We start from the raw sequence: 20,239 nt of genomic DNA on the forward strand, positions 1-20,239 counted from the left end.
AGTAGTAGTAGTAGTAAGTAGAGAGAGAGAGAGAGAGAGAGAGAGAGAGAGAGAGAGAGAGAGAGAGAGTTTGAAGGGCTACCTGCTTGCCCGCTTGTCTGCATGGAGCGTTGATTTTGACAAAGGGTTTAAATGCCTGGCGAGACCGCCCAAGCATATCTAATTCCCCATACCCCTGCAACTCCGGGGCAAGCCGACGATATCTCAAACTAGAGATGCACCGTTGTTCCTCGTGACAAAGAGCGTTGGCGTAGGAATTGTTTTTCACGACCTAACCCCTTTTGAAGGGTCATGCGCTTTTAAAGCTCTCCGCTTTCCGCGCTGCCAAGCGAGATGCAAGGTCATGAAAACAATTTTCGATCGTGAAGATTGGAGATTGTCTTGCAAAAAAATAATCGATGTGTGGATTGATGCGATTTCTTAATGATGACGAATATTTAGATGTAAAATGATTATCATATTGAATCATAAAATAACATGTCAGAATATCTTGGAAGAAATTAATTAAATGTAAAATTATTTGTTTAATTTTATTTTTATCATTTTGTTATACAGTTCTCTTAACTCGGTTTTACCAATGTAAAATTAACTTTAATCTCTGTTTAATTTATTTTTTATCTTTTTCTAATTCTCTAAAGTTTAACTCATCAGATTAAAGTTAACCTTACATTGGTGGAACTACTTAATGACGTTACTGTTATAAATCTTTTGGTTTTCTATCAGTGAACTTATGGTAGCGTACTCGTTTTATTTTATCATACTTATTTCAGAGGACAAAAGCAATTTGTCATGCTCTGTACATACGACGATAAGAATTTACATGCAAATAAACCGCACGTATAGGTCTTACATAATGCAACGCGCTATGGGATAATAGTCCAATAACTAATATTATATTTTACATTTACTACGAATACTAAAGTGTTTTCTTGTTAGATATAAATATCTAATCTGTTATAAGAATACGCAAACAATATCATTCATCTCATATAATACAGTCTCGCAATGTTTTTAGCGTGATAATTGCATGTTAATAACCTGATTATCGCATCCTTTGAAAATTATAAGATAACTTGATATTTTTTGCCGCTCTCTAACGTTATCATACTTAAATATGAAATGCGGATCCATTACGTAAATATTTGTATTACGAAAAAGAGATAAAAGTGGACTTTTGGCCGAGAGATGAAAGTATAAATAAAAATTCATTTCATGCCCTGGGCTGAATAAAATTCTCCGACCTATTTTTTTAAGTACTTTTCACTTCGACAAGAATCTCGTCGACGACCACCCACCAGGAATCTTCAACCTTTTTCAATATTAATATTAGGATATTCACAAACTTTTTGAAAAGGTCCTTTTACTTACCATTAAAATTTTATTATCAAGGTTATCTCACTTTCTATCATTCATCGTAGTGAATCATTAAAAAGATTTCCTTAGAAAAGAAAATTTTTCCAAGAAAATAATATTTTTAATAAATACCTTGTTAACTAAAGACACTTTTACAAAAATATCAATTATCTAATCATGGAGAAAACATTTAGAAAATTACAATTAACTTAATTTTTTGCGCAATGCATTCTTTTCCATGTCATTCATATGAATTATTATTATTATCTTTTGTAGTTTATTATGAAACTCGTACTTTGATCTCATTGATAGCCACATAATACTTACCAACAATGAAAAGCTATTTTCTTGTCATGTATCGATATAGACATGCGATAATCATGTCTCCAAAAATGACGGCTATATGAATGTCGTGTGAGTAACGACAGTGCGAAACAAAGTACAGGATCATCGTTCAATTATACGCGCAACATAATGCATGTGTGCAACGGTAGAACGACAAACCGCAGATCGCTAGGAGACGGGATGCACGGATGTCGGCTCGTCCCAACGATGCGCCTCGTATCCGTATATATCTCCGTATATACACGTACAAATATGTGTGTGCGTGCACGAACTGCACATATCGGATAAACACACCCCACGCCGGAGGCATCGCTATTGCCCGTTGTGGAGAGGTCCTCCCCCTTCGGGTAATAACAGTAAATCCCGAGTAATAAATCCCTCCGCCGCGCCGTATCTTCCTTCCTTACCCCCCTTTGTCCTTCTATCTGCTCAGGCTCGCGCAGTGGGTGTACATGCCTGTGCGTATGGATGCTTGTGCGTGGCCTCTTCCCCTTCACCTGTTCATCCCTCTCTCTTCGTTTTCCCAACCAGTTTCTCCTTCACGCGAGCGTGCATGTACGCACACGCACAAAGAGAAGAGCATGCAATTTCTATCCGCTCGCTTCTCTTCGGGATATACGTGTATGACGTGCATTGTTGTAAATTGCTCCCATGCTACGGCCATGTACCTACCGGGTTAATCGAAGACCCCCTTGAACTCGCACTAACGCGACGGAAACCGGAAACCCAGTTGAACGTGCAACGTACCTACTGCACAATTTCTCGGTTGAAATGATTCGTCGTTGTTGTGATTCACGTACAAAGTACGCTCTCTATCGAGGTCAGTAGATAAGATTCATAATTACGATTGATAACGTGCTGCCGTATTGTCGAGTATTGTATCGAAGAATACTAGAAACGACATACGATTGCATAAACAGCGGTTCAGTCTAATAAATTAAGAAGATTTAATATTGAACCAATAACAATCCTTTAGCTAATACCCAGTTATTATAGTCATTATTACCGATACTATCAGCGTTTGGACCATTTGGATGGCAGCTAATTGAGCAGAGGATAATAGTATTACATTTGTTATCGTGATTTATACTTTAGTATCAGAATTCAAAGTAGTACTTACTTGCCTTCAAAAATAATCCGTGAAGTATTATTAATTATTATGAATAAGAATTTTTTTGTATCGTATGTCAACTTTAAAGAATATGTAAGTTGTTTGTAGCATCGTCTCTTTTTTTTCAATTCCACGCGTCAGTTCATTTTTCCATTTGAATGATAGTAATAATACATCAAAGACTGACTTGCGTCATTCAATGTTAAAAGTTTCTTTGTAACTTGCAATTTCGTGAAATTTGAAAGCTAAATAATATTCCCTTCTGAGAGAATATATGATAATTAATATATGATAATTAATATATTGAACTGTGCGAATATATCAAGTGAGGGTGAAAGAAGGGAGTTGGTAGGGAGGTTGCTTTATATAGCGTCCTAGGGTTACCAAGTTATGCGAATCACTGACTGTGCACATCAAAGGGATTACCTCAGTAAATCAGCTCCATAATCTCTCCGGACGATGAACAGTCGATGTACCGGACAGCTGTAGGGATCGATCGGTTACCCGCCACAATTATGCAGTCTGATCAAGGGTATCGAGATAACCTTCGTATACAAGCATATCGAGCGCGTGATAATCTACCTCCGTACCGTCGATAATTTTAATAATTAACGGCTGTGTGACTCGGTTGCTAGCTTGTAATGTTCTTTACATGTAATCAGTTTCCGTCGCGTGATATTATTAGACGTGTACTTACCGGTATGTCATCCAAAGATTCTGAAATACAGATAAACAAAAAAAGAACTATGAATGAAGTTCTGAATTGATGTCGATTTTTATAGGAGTTTGTTGCATTATGGGGAAAATTTTAACGTTATCATCTCTTAAAAACTTCAAGTTAAAAGACATTTCTCGTCAGTTATGTGAACAGCTATATGAAATCATAGTGTTATAAAGCACTAATTTACAATAAAATACATAGTTACATATTCCGCGTATAGTACTATATAATATCGTAATATGAAATTGGAGCATATACTAAAGTTGTTAACTCTAAGACCTAGTTAACGATTTGCTATCTTTTCCCGCACATTATAGTCCTATAATACATAGATACAGAAAATAGGTACAGTTAATTTAAACGTATTGTAATGTTAAAATTAACTGCACTCGATTCCAAGTTAGCTACAGTATCAATTTCACTTTCCAGTATATATTTCATGTATCATACATTTACCGTCGCTTTTTCTTGTTTCAGAGAAGAACAATGTCCGTAACAATCGACGTCGACGCGTGAGCGAAGGTGCCAGTCGCGAGAAAAACGAAAAAGATTCGGCAGAATCCACACGGCAACAAGAGGATCGCGAAAATAAAAGTCCGCCATCTAGCAAGGTAAGCAATCGTGTTGCGCGGCCGGTGTTAGAAGAAGCAAACAGTGCATCGGGAAGTGCTTCGAAACTACGAAGACGTGGTGCCGCGGTAAAGAGTCCGACCACCGACCAGGCGCCGGCACAGCATCAAAGACCAGTACGAAGAAGACCGAGGCCAGGAGGTGGCCAAGAAGTCAAGACAGACGCAGAGGGAGAGTCTGTCGAGCATCATCATCGTACCGGAGCGAGAGCCGACAAGGACGAACGCCTCAGTAACAGATCGGAAGAAGAGGAGGAGGAAGAGGAAGAGGAGGAAGAGCGTCTCGAGGGAGACGATGAAGAGAGTCAGGAACGCTGCGATCCACTGACTAAGCGGCTAAGAACAAGCCCCGTCGGCAGAAAGCTCAGATCGGAGAGTAGTAAGAGCAAAAACACCGAGGAAGCTGCAGCGGATCGGGCGAGAGGATCGGTGGTGGAAGCAGAGGAGGGAGAGGACGAGGAGGAAGACGACGACGAGGACGACGTTGAGGAGGAAGCGGGGGCGGAAAAACACGACGGAGCTGAACGAGAGATTGGTAAACTTGAAGAGGACGAGGAGAGTCAGTCCAGGGAAAGGGATAGAGAACCCGAGCCACCACCTCCGGACAAAGTCGATCCCGGAGGCGATCCAGCTTCCAAGGAGGAGCAACAACCAGATAACAAATCAGAATCAAGACAGGACGCTCGCGCGACCGATTGGGACGCAGATAAGGTCGGCAAAAATAAGGAACAGCAACAGCCACCGCAGTTACTCGTGAATGGATTGCATATCGATTCGCCGCTGGTCAGCGATAAGACGAATGCCATTCGCGAGGGCAGTCCGTCTGTGCTGAAGTCGACTCGATCAAAGACAAAAGGTTTTGCGGAAGAAACCAGAGAGGACGTAGCGGCGGCGGCGGCGGCGGCAGAGGACGATCGCGACGAAAACGCCAGTGAAGAAGAGGTGAGCTCGCAGCGATCACGACGCACAGAGCTGACTACCACCGAGTTAGGCACGGAGGATAGCGTGGGTAGCGTCGGCGGCGTTAGGGCGGACAGCGTCGAATCGGTCGTCGAGCTGCTGGAGTCGAGCAGTCAGGACTCAGGCTCCGTGCTGGAGAGGCTGAGTCCGTTTAGTAGCAGCGGCGGCGGCGGCCCCGGCAGGCAAAGCAGCCTGCTCCTGGAACAGCAGCGGGAGCAGGAGCGCAATCGGCACAACGAAAGCCCGATTATCCTTGCCGAGAGACTGAACAAGCCGCCACCGCCGATCGCCGGTCACCATCATCATCCTCATATACAATCTTACCATCAGCCGCATCATCAGCAACAACAGTTCCATCATCACCATCAACAGCATCACCAGCAGCGTTATTCCGCCAATAGTCCGGTGATCCATCATCATCACCAGCAGCAACAGCAGCAGCAGCAGCAGCAACAGCAGCAGCAGCAGCAGCAGCAACAGCCGCCGTCACAACATCATCATTATCAGCTAGCGAGCAGTCCTCACCAACATCATCACCATTCCACCGCTCGCCTGACCCCGTCGAGCCTCCTCGAGGTGCAACAACAGTCTCACACATCGAGGGGTGGCGATGAGGCCGGCCTCATGGAAGTGGAGGCCGGGGCCGGTATACCTGGAACAGGCGTACTCGTCGGTGTGCCTACGGCGGTCGGTGGTATACGGTCGTCGGGAGGCAACAGCGGCGCCGCCGGTGTCGCTACTTACGGCGACAGCGGCTCCGACAGCGGGGTAAGCTCGCTGAAGAGCGCCAGTTCTGGCGACGAGAGGAGCGGCAGCAGGAGCTCGGCGCTTAGTGTCGAGGAGACAACATCCTCCTCGACACCGCTAGCCCCCGCCGCTGCCGCTGTCGCCGCCGCTGCCCCGGCCAGAATCTGGCACGTGCAGAGCGTGCAACACACGTCCCTATTGATGGCGCATCCGTCCCAGGGCGCGCCCAACGCCGGCGCTAATGCCGCAGCCACGGCGCCGCCGGTCGGCTACCACAGCCCAGCTCCTCCGAGTCACCATGCTGCCGAGATGCTCTGGAGGCAGTCCAGGACCGCCTATCCGCCGCTCTCTCACACACTCTTAGGCCCACAACCATCCAGTCCGGAGGAACTGCTTGAAAGAGAGCGCCACGAAAGAATGCTGCGGTGAGTCGTGTTTTTTTTCTTTTATTATCTTTCAATTTTCAATGAAACATTTCTGCGAATCTACGTTTCTACGTTGCAAGTATTCATAATCAATGTTTTTTTATAAAATTTAAGTTGAAAGAAATCACAAAAAATTGGCAGAGATCTTTTTCTACAAAATTATGTTCCTTTAAATTATAAGGAATAATAAAAAAAAATAAGAAGTAATAAAACGGATTTCTTATAAATAAAATACAATATTTAATTATCACTAAGGATAAGAACTTTAGTAGTTAGAAGAGAAAAAAGAATCAATAAGTTTTTTGAATATCAATAGAAATAGTTTTGGTTAGATGATATATTCAACTAGAAATAAATTTCTCTCAATTGATTTTAATCTGTTTTTACATCGAAATAAAAATAGTAAAAGTATATTTATAAAAATGCTTGAAAACAGGCATCGATATATATCCGCGTAAATTTCTATATATTAAAAGTAGATCCGCGTTTCGATAAACGGCTTTAATAGATTTGACGTTGCATTACGTCTTCTATAATCACCTCAGTGAATTGCAACGCGATATGTAACGACGATAAAAAGTTTATTTACCACAGCTACTTTTCCGCTCGACTACGTGCACCATTAATAGCGCTGCCACATGCACGAGCGATTTTGAGTACGCGCATTATAATGCATTGAACAGCAGCGTGACGATGTCATGACTACGTTATGCCAATAATCTAAACCCTAGATTCGCTTTCCCTGTCGACATGAATTATCCACTGTAATCCGTGACGTTTATCGTATCTTTCTTTTGCTCGATCAGTTGCCTCGTCAATAACCTCGACACAGAAACGATCTGAAACGTGCCAATATAACATTTCGATCCAATATCATGATTAACGCGAATTGTCACGCTTCGAGAAGCGTTTTACCTTTTGTTTCGAGTTCCTCGAATATTTGCGAGAAGCAAACGTTTTTGCCCATACGTAATTTACTTGTTTCGCGTGTCCCCGCGACAAAACATTCAGCCGGGCAGTAGATTCTCGAAGGAAACGAGACTATCGTCCGGCATCGGCGAAGTGAATGCCCGACCGTTGTGGCAGCTGCATTCGACGCTTTCTCGCTGGTTCTAGCCGTCGGACTTTCTTTGTCTGACTGCTCTCGCGTGACTACGTCAAGCGTATATACTCGCCATTCTCGTTTCTCGTCGTATGCAGGGAGGGCAGACAGGCGGATGCGCCTGGAAAAAAAAAAAGAAAAAGAAAAGAGGTGGACAGGACAGGCTCGAGCGTGCGTATCCACAGCCAAGCGTTGCGCGCGCGCATGACGTGTATCTACGTGCGTTTCCGGGCGCCAGCTGCGAGCCGTTCCTCCGACTTCCGCCGGATTATCGCGATAGAGACGAGGCTCGGCCTGAGTAATCGAGTCATCATTCGCGCGGCAATGCCGACAACGAGGCGGTGACCCGAAACCGTCGCTCTTCGGCTTGTATAAATATAAACCGGTAGAACATTTACTAACACCGACGCCACTGATCGACTGACATGTGTCGATGACCCTGCCAACCGTGCGCGCTGTACCTTGCTTGACCTCACCGAAGGCCGCCCGCCAAAACTTTCGGTATCGTTCATTCCTATTATATGCTTCTCCTGATTTCTATATAATAAATCGGCTTATCTTTAAGAATAAACAGATGAAAGTGATAGCATTAAGAGAATTACATTAACATAATTTTTATAACGTTAAATGTGCCTGTAGCATTGAATCGCAGATTTGTATACAAGTTCTTGGAAAATTTGTTCTCTTTCAGAATATTACGAATACTCTTTGTATGATTATCATAATTGGCAAATCTTTCTCGCGAAGTTCCGTTTTTCAATTATTCATAGTTCAAAGTTCGTCGGGCAGAAAGTTATTCTTGAAAGTATAAAACTTGTATGTACTTTCTTTATCAGTAACAATGGAAACATAGTTCAAGATAGACGTGGACTCGACCATGACTCCACGTCTATCAATGGTGGCTATGTATCGCTTTAATGATGCATCGATCGAAAGAGGCGGTGTGTAAGTTCTGTAAATACTAAGTAAAAGTTGGAATGTTTGAAACTAAACCCGATGAACTTTAGATTACGAATTATTTAAATATAAAACTGCGACAATGCAAGTCGCATAAATTGGAAGCTATTGATATCTTGACATTTAGAAAAGATCAGCTCAAAATATCCGGCCTTAGAACTACAGCCGTTGATTTTGACGTAGTCAGTATGAAACTCGGAAGTACTGTTTTCACTTTTATAAAGAGTGAAATCAATTCTATTCAATTCAACTTCTCATTATCAATTTCTCATTGTACCTCGTTATTATGCGTTTTTTGAATTTTTCACAACTAATCGATATAAATAAAAATCGTCTCTCTCTTTCACGTGCTTTTTACGTGTCATTGAAGCTAATTCTCGCAACAAATCCAGCGACCTGATCCACGAGATGAGTTCAGCGAGCATCTAGGTAGGGATAATTAATAGTCCGTGAACCAAGAACATGACTGAGATATTAAAGCTCTTCTCGTAAGAGCCCAGGCGGAAAAGGGCAACGGAGGGTTTAGGTTGGCAAGTACTAGACGATGATGACCTCCTACATCGTCTGCCACTGCTGCTACTCATGTTCGGAAGGGAGAGGGGTCAGACAGCAGAGGACGTGCGTCGACTTGACAATATATTACATCAAGTCCGTGCCAAGTCCCTCTAAATATGACGTTGAACGTCGGCTACATTATGACACTTTTTCGAATCACAGTATTTTATTTCGGATGATGAAAAGAAAAAGAGAAATTTACAATCTCTGCATTTCATCGTTTTGCGCTTTTTAGTAACTGTCATCTGTGATTATTTGCTCACAGACAGATCTCGTGTCTTATTATCTTTAAATTTATTTTTCGTAAAATATTTTCGTGTAAAATATTCAATCGTGTTTCTAAAAAAAAAAATGAATTTTTATTTGCCGAAATCTACTTAATGGAGAGGAAAAATAGCAAGAATCGAATAACAAAATTGAAGTTAAACTAATAATGAACTGATAATGAAACTGATAATGAAAACGAAAATTATAATTAGTTACTTATAGCCATCAACAAATAGATTAGTAAATTGTTAAAATTGATGATATACCTAAGTAAGATTTTATAAAATGTTTTTAAAATTTTATTCGTATTAACCGTAGATAATACACACTAAGATCCCTGAAACCACAGCATAATTTTGTCAGTTTGGCATTTTAGCATTTCCGGACTTTTTTTAAGGCATTATATATTTCGAAGCTCTTTAATTCTATCAATTTTTATAAATTATAAGCCTGTTCCTTTATGAATTTTTTATTGAAAAAAAAATTAATTAAAATATGTCTTTTTACTCAGATTATGATATGTAATAAAATAATGTAATAAAATGGGATTCCCGGAACCCTAGTATATACTTTACATAGACAAAAAAGGAGTGTATAATAGGATTAAGTAACACTTCTGTTGTATAATTGCTAATTTTTTCGATTATGCAACAAGTTATGATGCTCTCGAGATAATATAGCTTGTTGATATTCCGTGAAAATTAATCTGGCTAAAATTGGAAGCAACAGTTTGTCGGCAGACGAGTTAATCGTCTTCGCATCCTCGAGACGTTTTCAAGGTCGAAGTTGTCTGATAGTATCCGAGAGCGAGCGCTCTCAATTTTCCCTTTCTCTCTCGTCGGGGTACAAGCAAACCCACGGGGGGAATGCCGCAAAAAGAATGAAGACGCGCGGTGAGAGAGCTACCCTAATGACCATCGTGTAGCGACGAAGGTTAACTACGCGGTTCATCCTCCTGCGATCGATATCCCACGTTCTTGTGCATCTCATCTTCTCTCATTCTGAGATCCCATCGGAGCCGGTAGCACTCGATCACGATGTATTAAAGCTTGATTGATCGATGCATCTTTTTTCTTGCTCAATCCTGGCCTGAGTCACGCGAGACCTGAAATGCGTTCCCGAATACAAAGCTATGGTTAAGATTAATCGTACACAAGCGAAATTATTCTTGTTCCAAGAAAGGCATCATTCTCAGCAACCCTATGAATTAGTTTCAGCAAAAAGCAATACAAAAATTTATCAAAAAGGATTAAGGTTATTAAAAAGTATATTACAGAACCGATATAATTTTAATTATGTTATAGAACTTGTTTCAAGGATTACGCTGAAATGATGTAAAAATAGAAATTGTGTTGTATATAAATTGCATTATGATAACGAACACGAATGAGGAAGAAAAAAAGACAAATTCATAATATTTTTAATGACTCGCTGTAAAATATTTGCCAACTGAAGTAAATGTACAAATTATATATCGTCAGATAATAATGTTGCAAGCTAATATCATTCATTAACGAAGCAGGGACTAGAACATGTTATCAAGCTTCACTTCGCGAAAGCCATCGACAAATTAAGAGCAAATTTACCTGAGATATCGATGAGGAATGTTGTTGCGGAGTTAACCGGGAGAAGTAATCGCTCGTTACGTGTAACGAACAGGTGAAATTGGAAACTTGATAAAGCGGCGATGCGGATCGTCGGCGATCGGTTATCCGCACGAGAGGAGGATCGTCGCAGAACGCAACATTGCATTTGCCGATATCACGCGAGCCTTTTTATGTGTCGACTCGAAACTTCCTGGAATTTCCTGCGGCAGAACATGTCACGGAGACACGCGTATACGCGTTCCAATGCTTTTTCGCGCACGTGGCGTGATCACGAAACAATGGTTCCGGTGAGTTTGCCCCTTAGGCATAAATAGGATCGCTCTTTCGTGTCGAAGTTTCATCAAAGATACCCTAACAACTATTCATGTAAATCATATAATTAGCGTACTGGTATCCCAAATAATGGGAATATTTTACACGAGAGAAAATTACGCAGTAATTTAAATGATTTAGGTAAGAAAGAAATATTATTCTCATTTAAATATTATCAACTAGTCTTTTTTTTTTGCTTTATCTGTAAAATATCTTGAACTGCATACTCAAATATCCAATCTTTGCGACACGATTATTACGTTTTTTAACCAATACACACAAGCCAAAACTAATGTGAATGGTCAGGAAGCTCGTTTGCAATTTTACCCTTTTCTCCGAGAAAACGATCCTATTGTGTGTAAGCGTACATTACCTGTTTTAAATATGTTCTATTATGAACTATCTCTCTCTCTTGCTCTCTCTTTTTTTCTTCTCTTGTATAATGACCGCGATTTAACGCTTATGCAAGCCCGACCTCTCCGAGAGAGGTAATCAGCTGGTCGCCGAGTGCGGCAACAGAAACTGGCATTTGGGCACAAGGTCACGCGCAGCTTCTTTTTTATCTCTCCCCACCTGGACTTCTCTGCCTCTCGCCTCCTTAATCCTACCTCTCCTTCTGCTCTTTAACCTTCTCCGCCCGTAGCCTCGTCCAAGACCGTTTGTTAACCGGTATGAGCGAGGAGGAGAAAAGGACGAGACGAACAGGAATGCATGTAGCAGGAAGCTGTAAAAATATATGTCGAGTGTTCGGCAACTCGTTCGATGATCGCGTGTCCGAGCATGGTCTAACAGGATAATGAGGGGATGCCTTGATCGCGACGTTATAATAAATCAAATTGATTATAGATTAGCAGAATTAATATATTAGGATAGAATTATTTGATGTATGTGAATGATTTATTTTAAATTCCATATTAAATTAGTATTATTTTCAATTATATCATAGAGATTATATCATAGATAATAAAACCTCGAGATGGCTCAGAATGTGTATCATAGATTCAATTATCGGCAATTTAATAATCGTTCATTATTGCGTGTATGTATTGCGCATGATATTATAGCTATTGTTCATTTTGTTTTTTTTTTTTTCTTTATGTCGACTGTCATTTATATCAAGTGATATTTATTCTGGAATGTAAGCTCGACATTGTAATCGGTGCCAAAGTCTTTATCGCGAACAGTTGTGTCGTCAAGCTATTATTATCACAATTTAAATAGCTGGTTGTGAACAGTTTCGCGTCTATGGTCTGGAATGTGCTCGTAAAAACTGTCTTCTATCGTCCGTCACTGATTTATATCTCGAGGACAATGCTCGTTGTTTTTTGCGCTGTGGTAGTTTGCAGGTGTGCGTGAAACACGTTTACAAGGAAATAAATCTCGTCGGTGCCTCTCTAACTCCTCCGGATTGCGTCACGCGAGTCTGAATCACACGCTAAAGTATCTCACGATTCACCCAGTTTCATCGCCGAATCGAAAGTCTCGTATGTTTCGTTCGCGGCTCGTATCACGCGCTCTTCATCCAAGGCCATCGCTGGTTTTGCACGACAAAACGTCTCTCTCTGTGGACTTTGTCAGTTAATTCTATCGTATACTGTTCGATGTTATCTTATCGCTACGTACAATATAGTAATTAAACATGACAATATGGGAGGGACTTGAATGAAGTAACAGAGAACTATAAATTATTGCTTATTATATATCTGTATAATTATTAATATATTAATATATATTTATAATATTCTTTGTATGCTCGGTTTTGACCTTTAATGAAATCTTTATTTAAATTTGTCATTACAGCTGGTGCTTATTTTGTATCATTACTTATATCTAATCTTTCTTTAATACATTATGATATTGCGTTTTTAATATATTGCGATATCAATAATATCTTTGCAATATTGGAGATGTATGTCGCGCTTAGATTAAAACGTAACTTCGAAGTTTACCGTACGTAATGCGATGGATCTCAACGTCAATCGATCGAACGTTGAATAGAGCGTAAAACGTGTGATCTACGAATCGATTAGTCAACGTGTATCGTGCATATACTTCTTCCGCCTGGAGCGATGCAACCGACGCCTGTCTCGGACACCATCGTTCAACTCCGAGAGAGTCGATCGGCCGAGCGACACGGACGAGCAATTTATCTCGAGGTCATCGCGTTATCTTCCCACCGGGGGCGCGTACGGAACGTTCGAGAGTAGGCGAAGTACCGGCAACGATCGCCGTTTATTATGCAGTTCACGTGGCACATGTCCGTCAGCTCGCCGGCGCACGATTTACACGCCCGTCACGCACACACGCGCCACGCGAAATCTGACCGGGATGGGATCCGCTCGCTCACTCGCACACATCAACGTATGCATGCAGATATACACGCGTACCGTATCTTCTGATTTCTCCTCCCCGCCGTTATCTACGGTCGCAACAGCGTGGAGATTAGAATTCGCGCCTCGCCTGGTGATATTGCTCCTGGGAGTGATGGCCACTCGAGGCCGAGGACACCAGAATTCTTGGAAGAACACGCGCGAGCAGTATTTTTCTTAAACTCTAAAAATTCGCGTGTTTAAGTGTGTTTATCATTTTTGTTTATTTTCCGCGAAATTTATACTTTACACTTATCTTATTGACGTCAGTTGTATCAAACACATTATTGACAGATTATTTAAAATACTTTACAAATTAAAGCCGTTTTAATTCAAATTTACAGAAATATTTTCTATTAAAATTATATCTTTGTTAATCAAATATCAATGTTTCATTCAAATCATTAGATATCAAGTCTTATGTGTCTATATAGTTTGTTGATTTCACTGAGAGAAATATTTGGTATGAAATTATTTTGTTGCGTTATTCTAATCGAATCTCAATTAACAACACAATTTTTCAATTAAAAAGTAAGAAAGTTTTTGTTAATCACATATCAACAAAATGATTATTCATATCAAACATTTTTCTTAATGTTCAATTTTTATTTTTCCTAAGTCCTTCTTCTTTAAAATCCGACGCCTATGTGCCATTATTTGGTCTCGCGGATGTGCATTCACGGACTCACTCGCGTATTATCGAACACATGCGTTCACGCATTTGTCTCGCGTTACGAGCTATATATCCGAAGTGAACTCGCTCTCCAGGCGGGATTCGTGTACACACGCGTGTTTGCAAGCCAAGTACATCGGCGAATGAACGAGCGAGCGTGGCCGTGCGTAGGCCGTGCTAACAGTAAATCCACCGAAACGAAGGGCATTGCTAGGGCACAAAGGGAAGAAAGGCGAGAATGAGAGGAATGATGTAATCTCTGTTTGCTTCTTTCGGTATATAATAACACTGTCGTAACAAACGAGAAACGTAACGTTATAGCTAGACTTTAAATGTAAAAGAACTTCTTGAACATTTTGGATATCCAAGGTCGAAGCTCATCAGTATTGTAATAAATTTTTTTAAAAGACGAGATTTTAAGATGAGATGCAAATGAATTTTTTTGTCATTTATTGAAATGTTTCTGAATTTCTTTACATTTATTTTAATTATTTTTCATTAACTATTTTAAGAATTTTTCTTTAAAGAATGGTACACATAGAAAAATGCATACTGTGCGCAAGGGGATAATGACGATAAATTTAGCCCATCAAAATGAAAGTGATTTTTGAAAGCATTTTTGACGAGGAATGCAAAAAAATAATAAAAAATACTCAAACTATCAGTTATCAAAATAACTGACAATTACAGATAGAAAAAGAGAATAAAAGGATTTCAGTGCATAAATAAAAAGCGAAGCAAAGTTCACCCCATCTCTCCCTGCTTAGAAATGGATTTGACTTTCTACACGAAGTGAAGTTTCTCTACATCCTTTCCTTCCTAGGGGGATCCGACTTTTCACGCAAAGCGAGGTCCACCCCACACCAAAATATGATTTGTTAAATTATTTTTTTTTTGGTGGAACCCTCCCCTCCCCTCGTAGAGGGGGACGAATCATATTACTTTCAAGCATATACTTTACAACACAAAGCAAGAGCCATCTTCCTCTCTACCTAGGAAGTCTCACTTTCTAATGGAGTTTAAGTAACAGACGACAATTTTGATTAATTTTGATTAAGTTTCGATCCAAAATATATATTATGTAGCATATGATCTATAATACATGTTATTAAGAATATATTATGTATTTTTCGTGCTTTTTGTTGGACTGAAATTTTTTTTTCTTATGTTTTCTGTTTGTAATTGTTATCTATTTTGGTATCAGTTGATTACAGAATTTTTTTACTATTTTTCTTGTATTCCTTGTTAAAAATATTTCCGAAAATCACTTTCATTTTGAGACGCCAAGATTAACGTAATCATGCTTGCAAGTAATAATTACTTGTTTTAAATATTTTAAAAGCTCATATATTCACAAATCTGACATAAAGTTTATTACATGAAGCATTTTCAAAATATATTCTGAGTTCTAGTAAACTTAATACTTTACAATCAAGATTATTAAATTAAAGGCCCGATTGCACCGATACTTTGACTTTCAGCGAGGCTTAAAACTCACTTCCTCTCTTTAAAGCCAAAAGAGAGAGAGAGAGAAATAGAGAGTTTAAGTCTTGCTTAAAGATCAAAGTTGATTTAACTCGATCTAAAAATAAATTCAATTTGCTTATTTTATATAAAAAAAAGTTGCTTCTTCAATCAATTTAATTTTTCTTCAAAGGAAAACGAATTCTTGTTTTGAGTATATAATAATGAGTTTTCGTAAAACTTGTGATAAATATATTTGAAGATTATTATCAAGAAGATTTTTTGTTAAAGATAACTGTTAAAAGGAAGAAGGTAAATTGGGCTAATAATTTTTTTTAGTAATGGAGTGGCATTTTTTGTATGTATTTAATCTGAAAATGATCGATTTTTTGTTCTTTAGTTCTCGCGTATGATTATCCTATATTTGATGACAAACACCGCGAGTCATATTCACGCATTTCTCCGAAACTAATTAATTATATAAAAATGATAATTAACCAAGCACCTGTCACGGCGTACAAAACGAGTGAGCGAGACTACATCGAGTGATGACATGTGAATGAAATAGCTTTCAGCGCTCGTTTCGTTTGCTGCAAAACGCTCAGCTATTTCGCAAATTGCGAGCGGCGTGGCTGTGACATCATAGAGCATTCGCAGATCTGCGTATCGATGGACGAACGATGCCCGGGGAAAATTTCGTGCATTTGTGGCGAACCGGCGATACCGCCAGTGCGCCGTCAAAGGACCGAAGCCAGACGCATACCGCGTGTTCGCGAATGCTCTCCCGACCGATTGATCGACAATGTGTCAGAAGGTACTTTCTATAGGGTATTGTCTAGACAGGATATCTCGCGACTGTGCCGGATGCGCTTTCAGCCGCAGGTTCTTTGACAAATTTGAAATCGATGCTGGCAGGTATATGATGGAGAATCATAATTTGCCTAGATTTTTCCACTTTTAGCGCTCCGACAATCGGGATGCCAATTAAATTTCCACCAAGATAGATTTAAGTTGTAATTAGATTGGGCAGTAAATTTTATTATGCATTCATAGCCTTGACGAGAAAGATGAGGAAGATGGAGGAATTCTCCAAAAGTTTATATCTCTTTTAATTCAAGATATAATAATTCAGGACTGAATATTAAAAATATTATGAATAGAAATACTCTATTTTTACTTTAATATTTAGCGTTGATCTGATAATACTGTCAGAATTAATATTGATTAACTATATCGAAGGCTTATCACTGAAGTAGCCATTATTAATTCGAAATTATTTTATCTTATCAACTGTCAGAGTATTTGTATTTGAAAGTATCACTGATCTGATTATGACATCAATATATGAAATTTTATTTTTAAAAAGAAGATCTGGTTAATTTTCAGGATTTTAGTCGTCGAATAGAATTTGAATTAATTAATACGGTAGTTTCGAAAAATCGGTCCGACTCGAGGATACATTACACATATCATATGACATCTTCCTATTCTGCCACACGTTTTAATCGGGTCACTGACTCTACGGCGTCGACTGGAATCCAATCGCAGGAATGTGTCCTCGTAGCCAAATCGACCAGACCGATCGTATAATAGGAGGTCGTGATGGCTATAAGTCGCTATATAATGACTATAGCACGCTATAGTCGTGGCGCTATAACGAGACTAGAATTGCTGATTCAACGAAATCGCATATGCGCGAATACGCAGCTCTCGCACAGTTCATCGCAGTCGGATGGCTCTGTTCATCATGCCATTATCATGCCGTTAACGTCGCCATTATCGTGCAGATGTCCCGGCAGAAACTGGTTCCGCGCAATCCTATATGACTACATATATATTTTTAATGTAACCGGAAAGCACATACGGGCTTACATGATTCAGGTTCTGGTCTCAATGAAGACCAGAACACTTTAATTGGTATGCAATATATTATTATAATAATTATAAGGATTTTATCCTTAGAGATAATAAAGAATTTATTTCCAGATAAATTTTTTTTATTGAAATGACAAAAATATATATTACTTATTTAGTTTAGTTTATATTGCTTTATCGTATTTAACGTTATAATTATATCAAGCCAACATTTTCGCATTTGTAAACCTCTCCCTGCACTTTTTACATCCAATTTGCTATAGATATATACAACGGTCAAAAGTAATTAGCTTTCCTCTCTATTTGTCGCGTAACAAAACTGCCCCGAGAGACGTTAACCGATCCGATTTAGCGCGAATAAATTTAACGCGACACGGTTTCGTACAGACCGTACGCACTTCGCACACAATCTGATATTATGGTAGCTAGTTGGACGCGAAGCATAACTCAATTTCTCGGCAAACGACTGCGCCCGCCCTCCACGCGCGCGTCGGGGCACGACGGCAATTCCAACAATTCCGTACTCCCGTAATTTGGCTCGTGAATAATTACCGCCGAGGGCGATGTCGAAAATAACAATATATTTCCGGGATTGCGTGACGGCGCGTAAACAAGAAGCAAAACGAGATTCGGTTCATTCGTTCGTACGTTTGCTCACGCGCTTTCCGTTTGTTTCTAATTCATGAAATCCATTAAAAGGATGGACGCTTATCCACCTTGGTGACTAACGCCAAAGAGAAGGGTAGGTCGAGGATTTTCAGACGTGGAGGGAGATACCCGCTACGAGATTTGCGTGGCCGAGAGCCATAAAGGCACACACGCATGTGCACCTGCATTCACGGTATTCACGCGTACATGACGGCGCCGTATGATTCGTACGTGCTTGCGTATGCGCGTGCATGACTCCGGGTGCTTCGAGTGGCGGACCCATTAGCGTGGATCATAAAGGTCCTCAACCTAGTGAGTCACTACGGGTTAATAATTACTACCGAACACCACATGCACTCGTTCGTGTTCTTCTCTCGTTCTCGCCCCTTCAAGCTTGTGCAACACTAGCGCACATTCACAGAGACCCCAATAGCGTAATCAAACGAAACTGGTTCTATGCCGTTTTCAAAGAGAACATTTAACAGGATATTGCCGTCGACAGAGAGAGACTAAATGTCTCAACGGCTTCTCGTAATCGTTTAGATCAATTAAGAGATTGGTCTTCCAAATGTATATCGCATAATTATTAACTATATTTTAACTTTGAATTATATTTGACAATTATTTTGTATAAAATTATTGTATCAAGAAGATCTAATATTAAATAGATTATTACTTTTCTAAAGTTTTCCAGCTATCTAATGGATTATCTTGTTGCGCCGTTATACATTTAATTCTTTGATGTAAATGAGGGAAATCTTTTCTTTTTCCGACGCCACTGAGCTCACGAGTGCGTGCGGTGCGCCATGTTGCAGGTTGTGTCGAAGAGCGACGGCCACGGCGCGGCGGCGACGACAACTTTTGCCTGACGTGACACACCAGGTGCGCGTCATGCACGCGAAGACACCCGCCCGGATAGTATGCACCCGATTAATCGTATTTATATCCTCGTACACTCCCTGTGTATCTCTGGGCAGTTTTCCTCCTCGTTCTGCAAAGCAAAATGACGCAGTTTCGTGAAGGAATTAGCATAGAAATAGAGATATCAAGCACTGCGCACAAATTTCGCGCGTCTTGCATTTTCCACGCTTTTTACTCAAAATCTCAAACTTTACGTGCTTAGCATACATCGACTTTCAAAGAACTACGGTAAATTTAAAAACCATGGCTTATTAGCGCTATTAATTTTAAGAAGCACAAAGTTTTGTGAAAATCTTACTTATCTCATAAAAGAGAAAGACGAATGATCTCAGAGTTACGCGAATCGCATTCTAATGTCTCATGCGATTTGTTATCTGTTAATCTTCTCTATTTATTTCAAAATTCCTTTCTGAAATTTTTTAGATATTTGTAGAACCTCTTTCAATACTTGTTTAATACCTTTTGACGCAATGCAGCTTTTAAATCTTCTTTCCTCATCTTTTATAAGAGTCAAGTTTAGCAACAGATCATGACGGATCGTGGTAATCGTCAAAGTGAATGTAAAAAAGAACAAATCCAGAGCGCATTACTTTGAAGCGACCGTAGACGGTTAAGTTATGGCAATGGCATCACCGTGTTCGTGCAAAAGAAATCTAGTTTGAAACTGGGAGTCGCGAACTTCGCCGTTACAGTCGAGCGAACCATAGTTGGACGTAGTTGGAAAATAGTTTAGTGCTCCCATGAATTATAGCTGAGACGTTAGTTTACGTTACTTTAATATCCACGTTGGTGGTAGGTACAATTCTCTATGTGTAAAGCAAAAATTTTGAACTCTTTTTTTAACTTGTTGAAAACATTTAGACAATTTTTTGTCATTGCTATATGATTTATCGATAAATATTACAGTGATAAAAATTGTGCATTTAAAATTATCAGCCTGATGGATAATAATAATACCTAATGTCATTAAAAGAATCAACATAGAATAATATGTGATGGAATCGTATCCATTATTGCTAATGTGTAAAAAAAATCAATTATAATTTTTAATAAAGAATTTCTCTAACGTTTCAAAAGTGCATTTATCTTATTTAAATGATATTCTATAAGTTGAGATTTAAAGAGATTGATCGAAAGTTAAATGAAGAACTGCAAATAAGTTTAGGGGAAAGTTAAATTTGAGATGAGACAGATGATA

At 39.6% G+C, this 20,239-nt stretch overlaps 1 protein-coding gene across 1 annotated transcript in view; it reads left to right on the forward strand.

Moving 5' to 3' along the window:
- The window catches only part of LOC105618554 (microtubule-associated protein futsch), a 168,106-nt gene that overhangs the window by 31,904 nt on the left and 115,963 nt on the right, over window positions 1-20,239 (forward strand). Inside the window, 2 exon segments of the mRNA XM_012200089.1 lie at window positions 4,008-5,524; window positions 5,579-6,291. Of these exon segments, the coding sequence (XP_012055479.1) occupies window positions 4,008-5,524; window positions 5,579-6,291 (2,230 nt within the window).

Source organism: Atta cephalotes (genome assembly GCF_000143395.1).
Source record: "Atta cephalotes unplaced genomic scaffold scaffold00001, whole genome shotgun sequence".
In the NCBI taxonomy this organism is placed as follows: domain Eukaryota; kingdom Metazoa; phylum Arthropoda; class Insecta; order Hymenoptera; family Formicidae; genus Atta; species Atta cephalotes.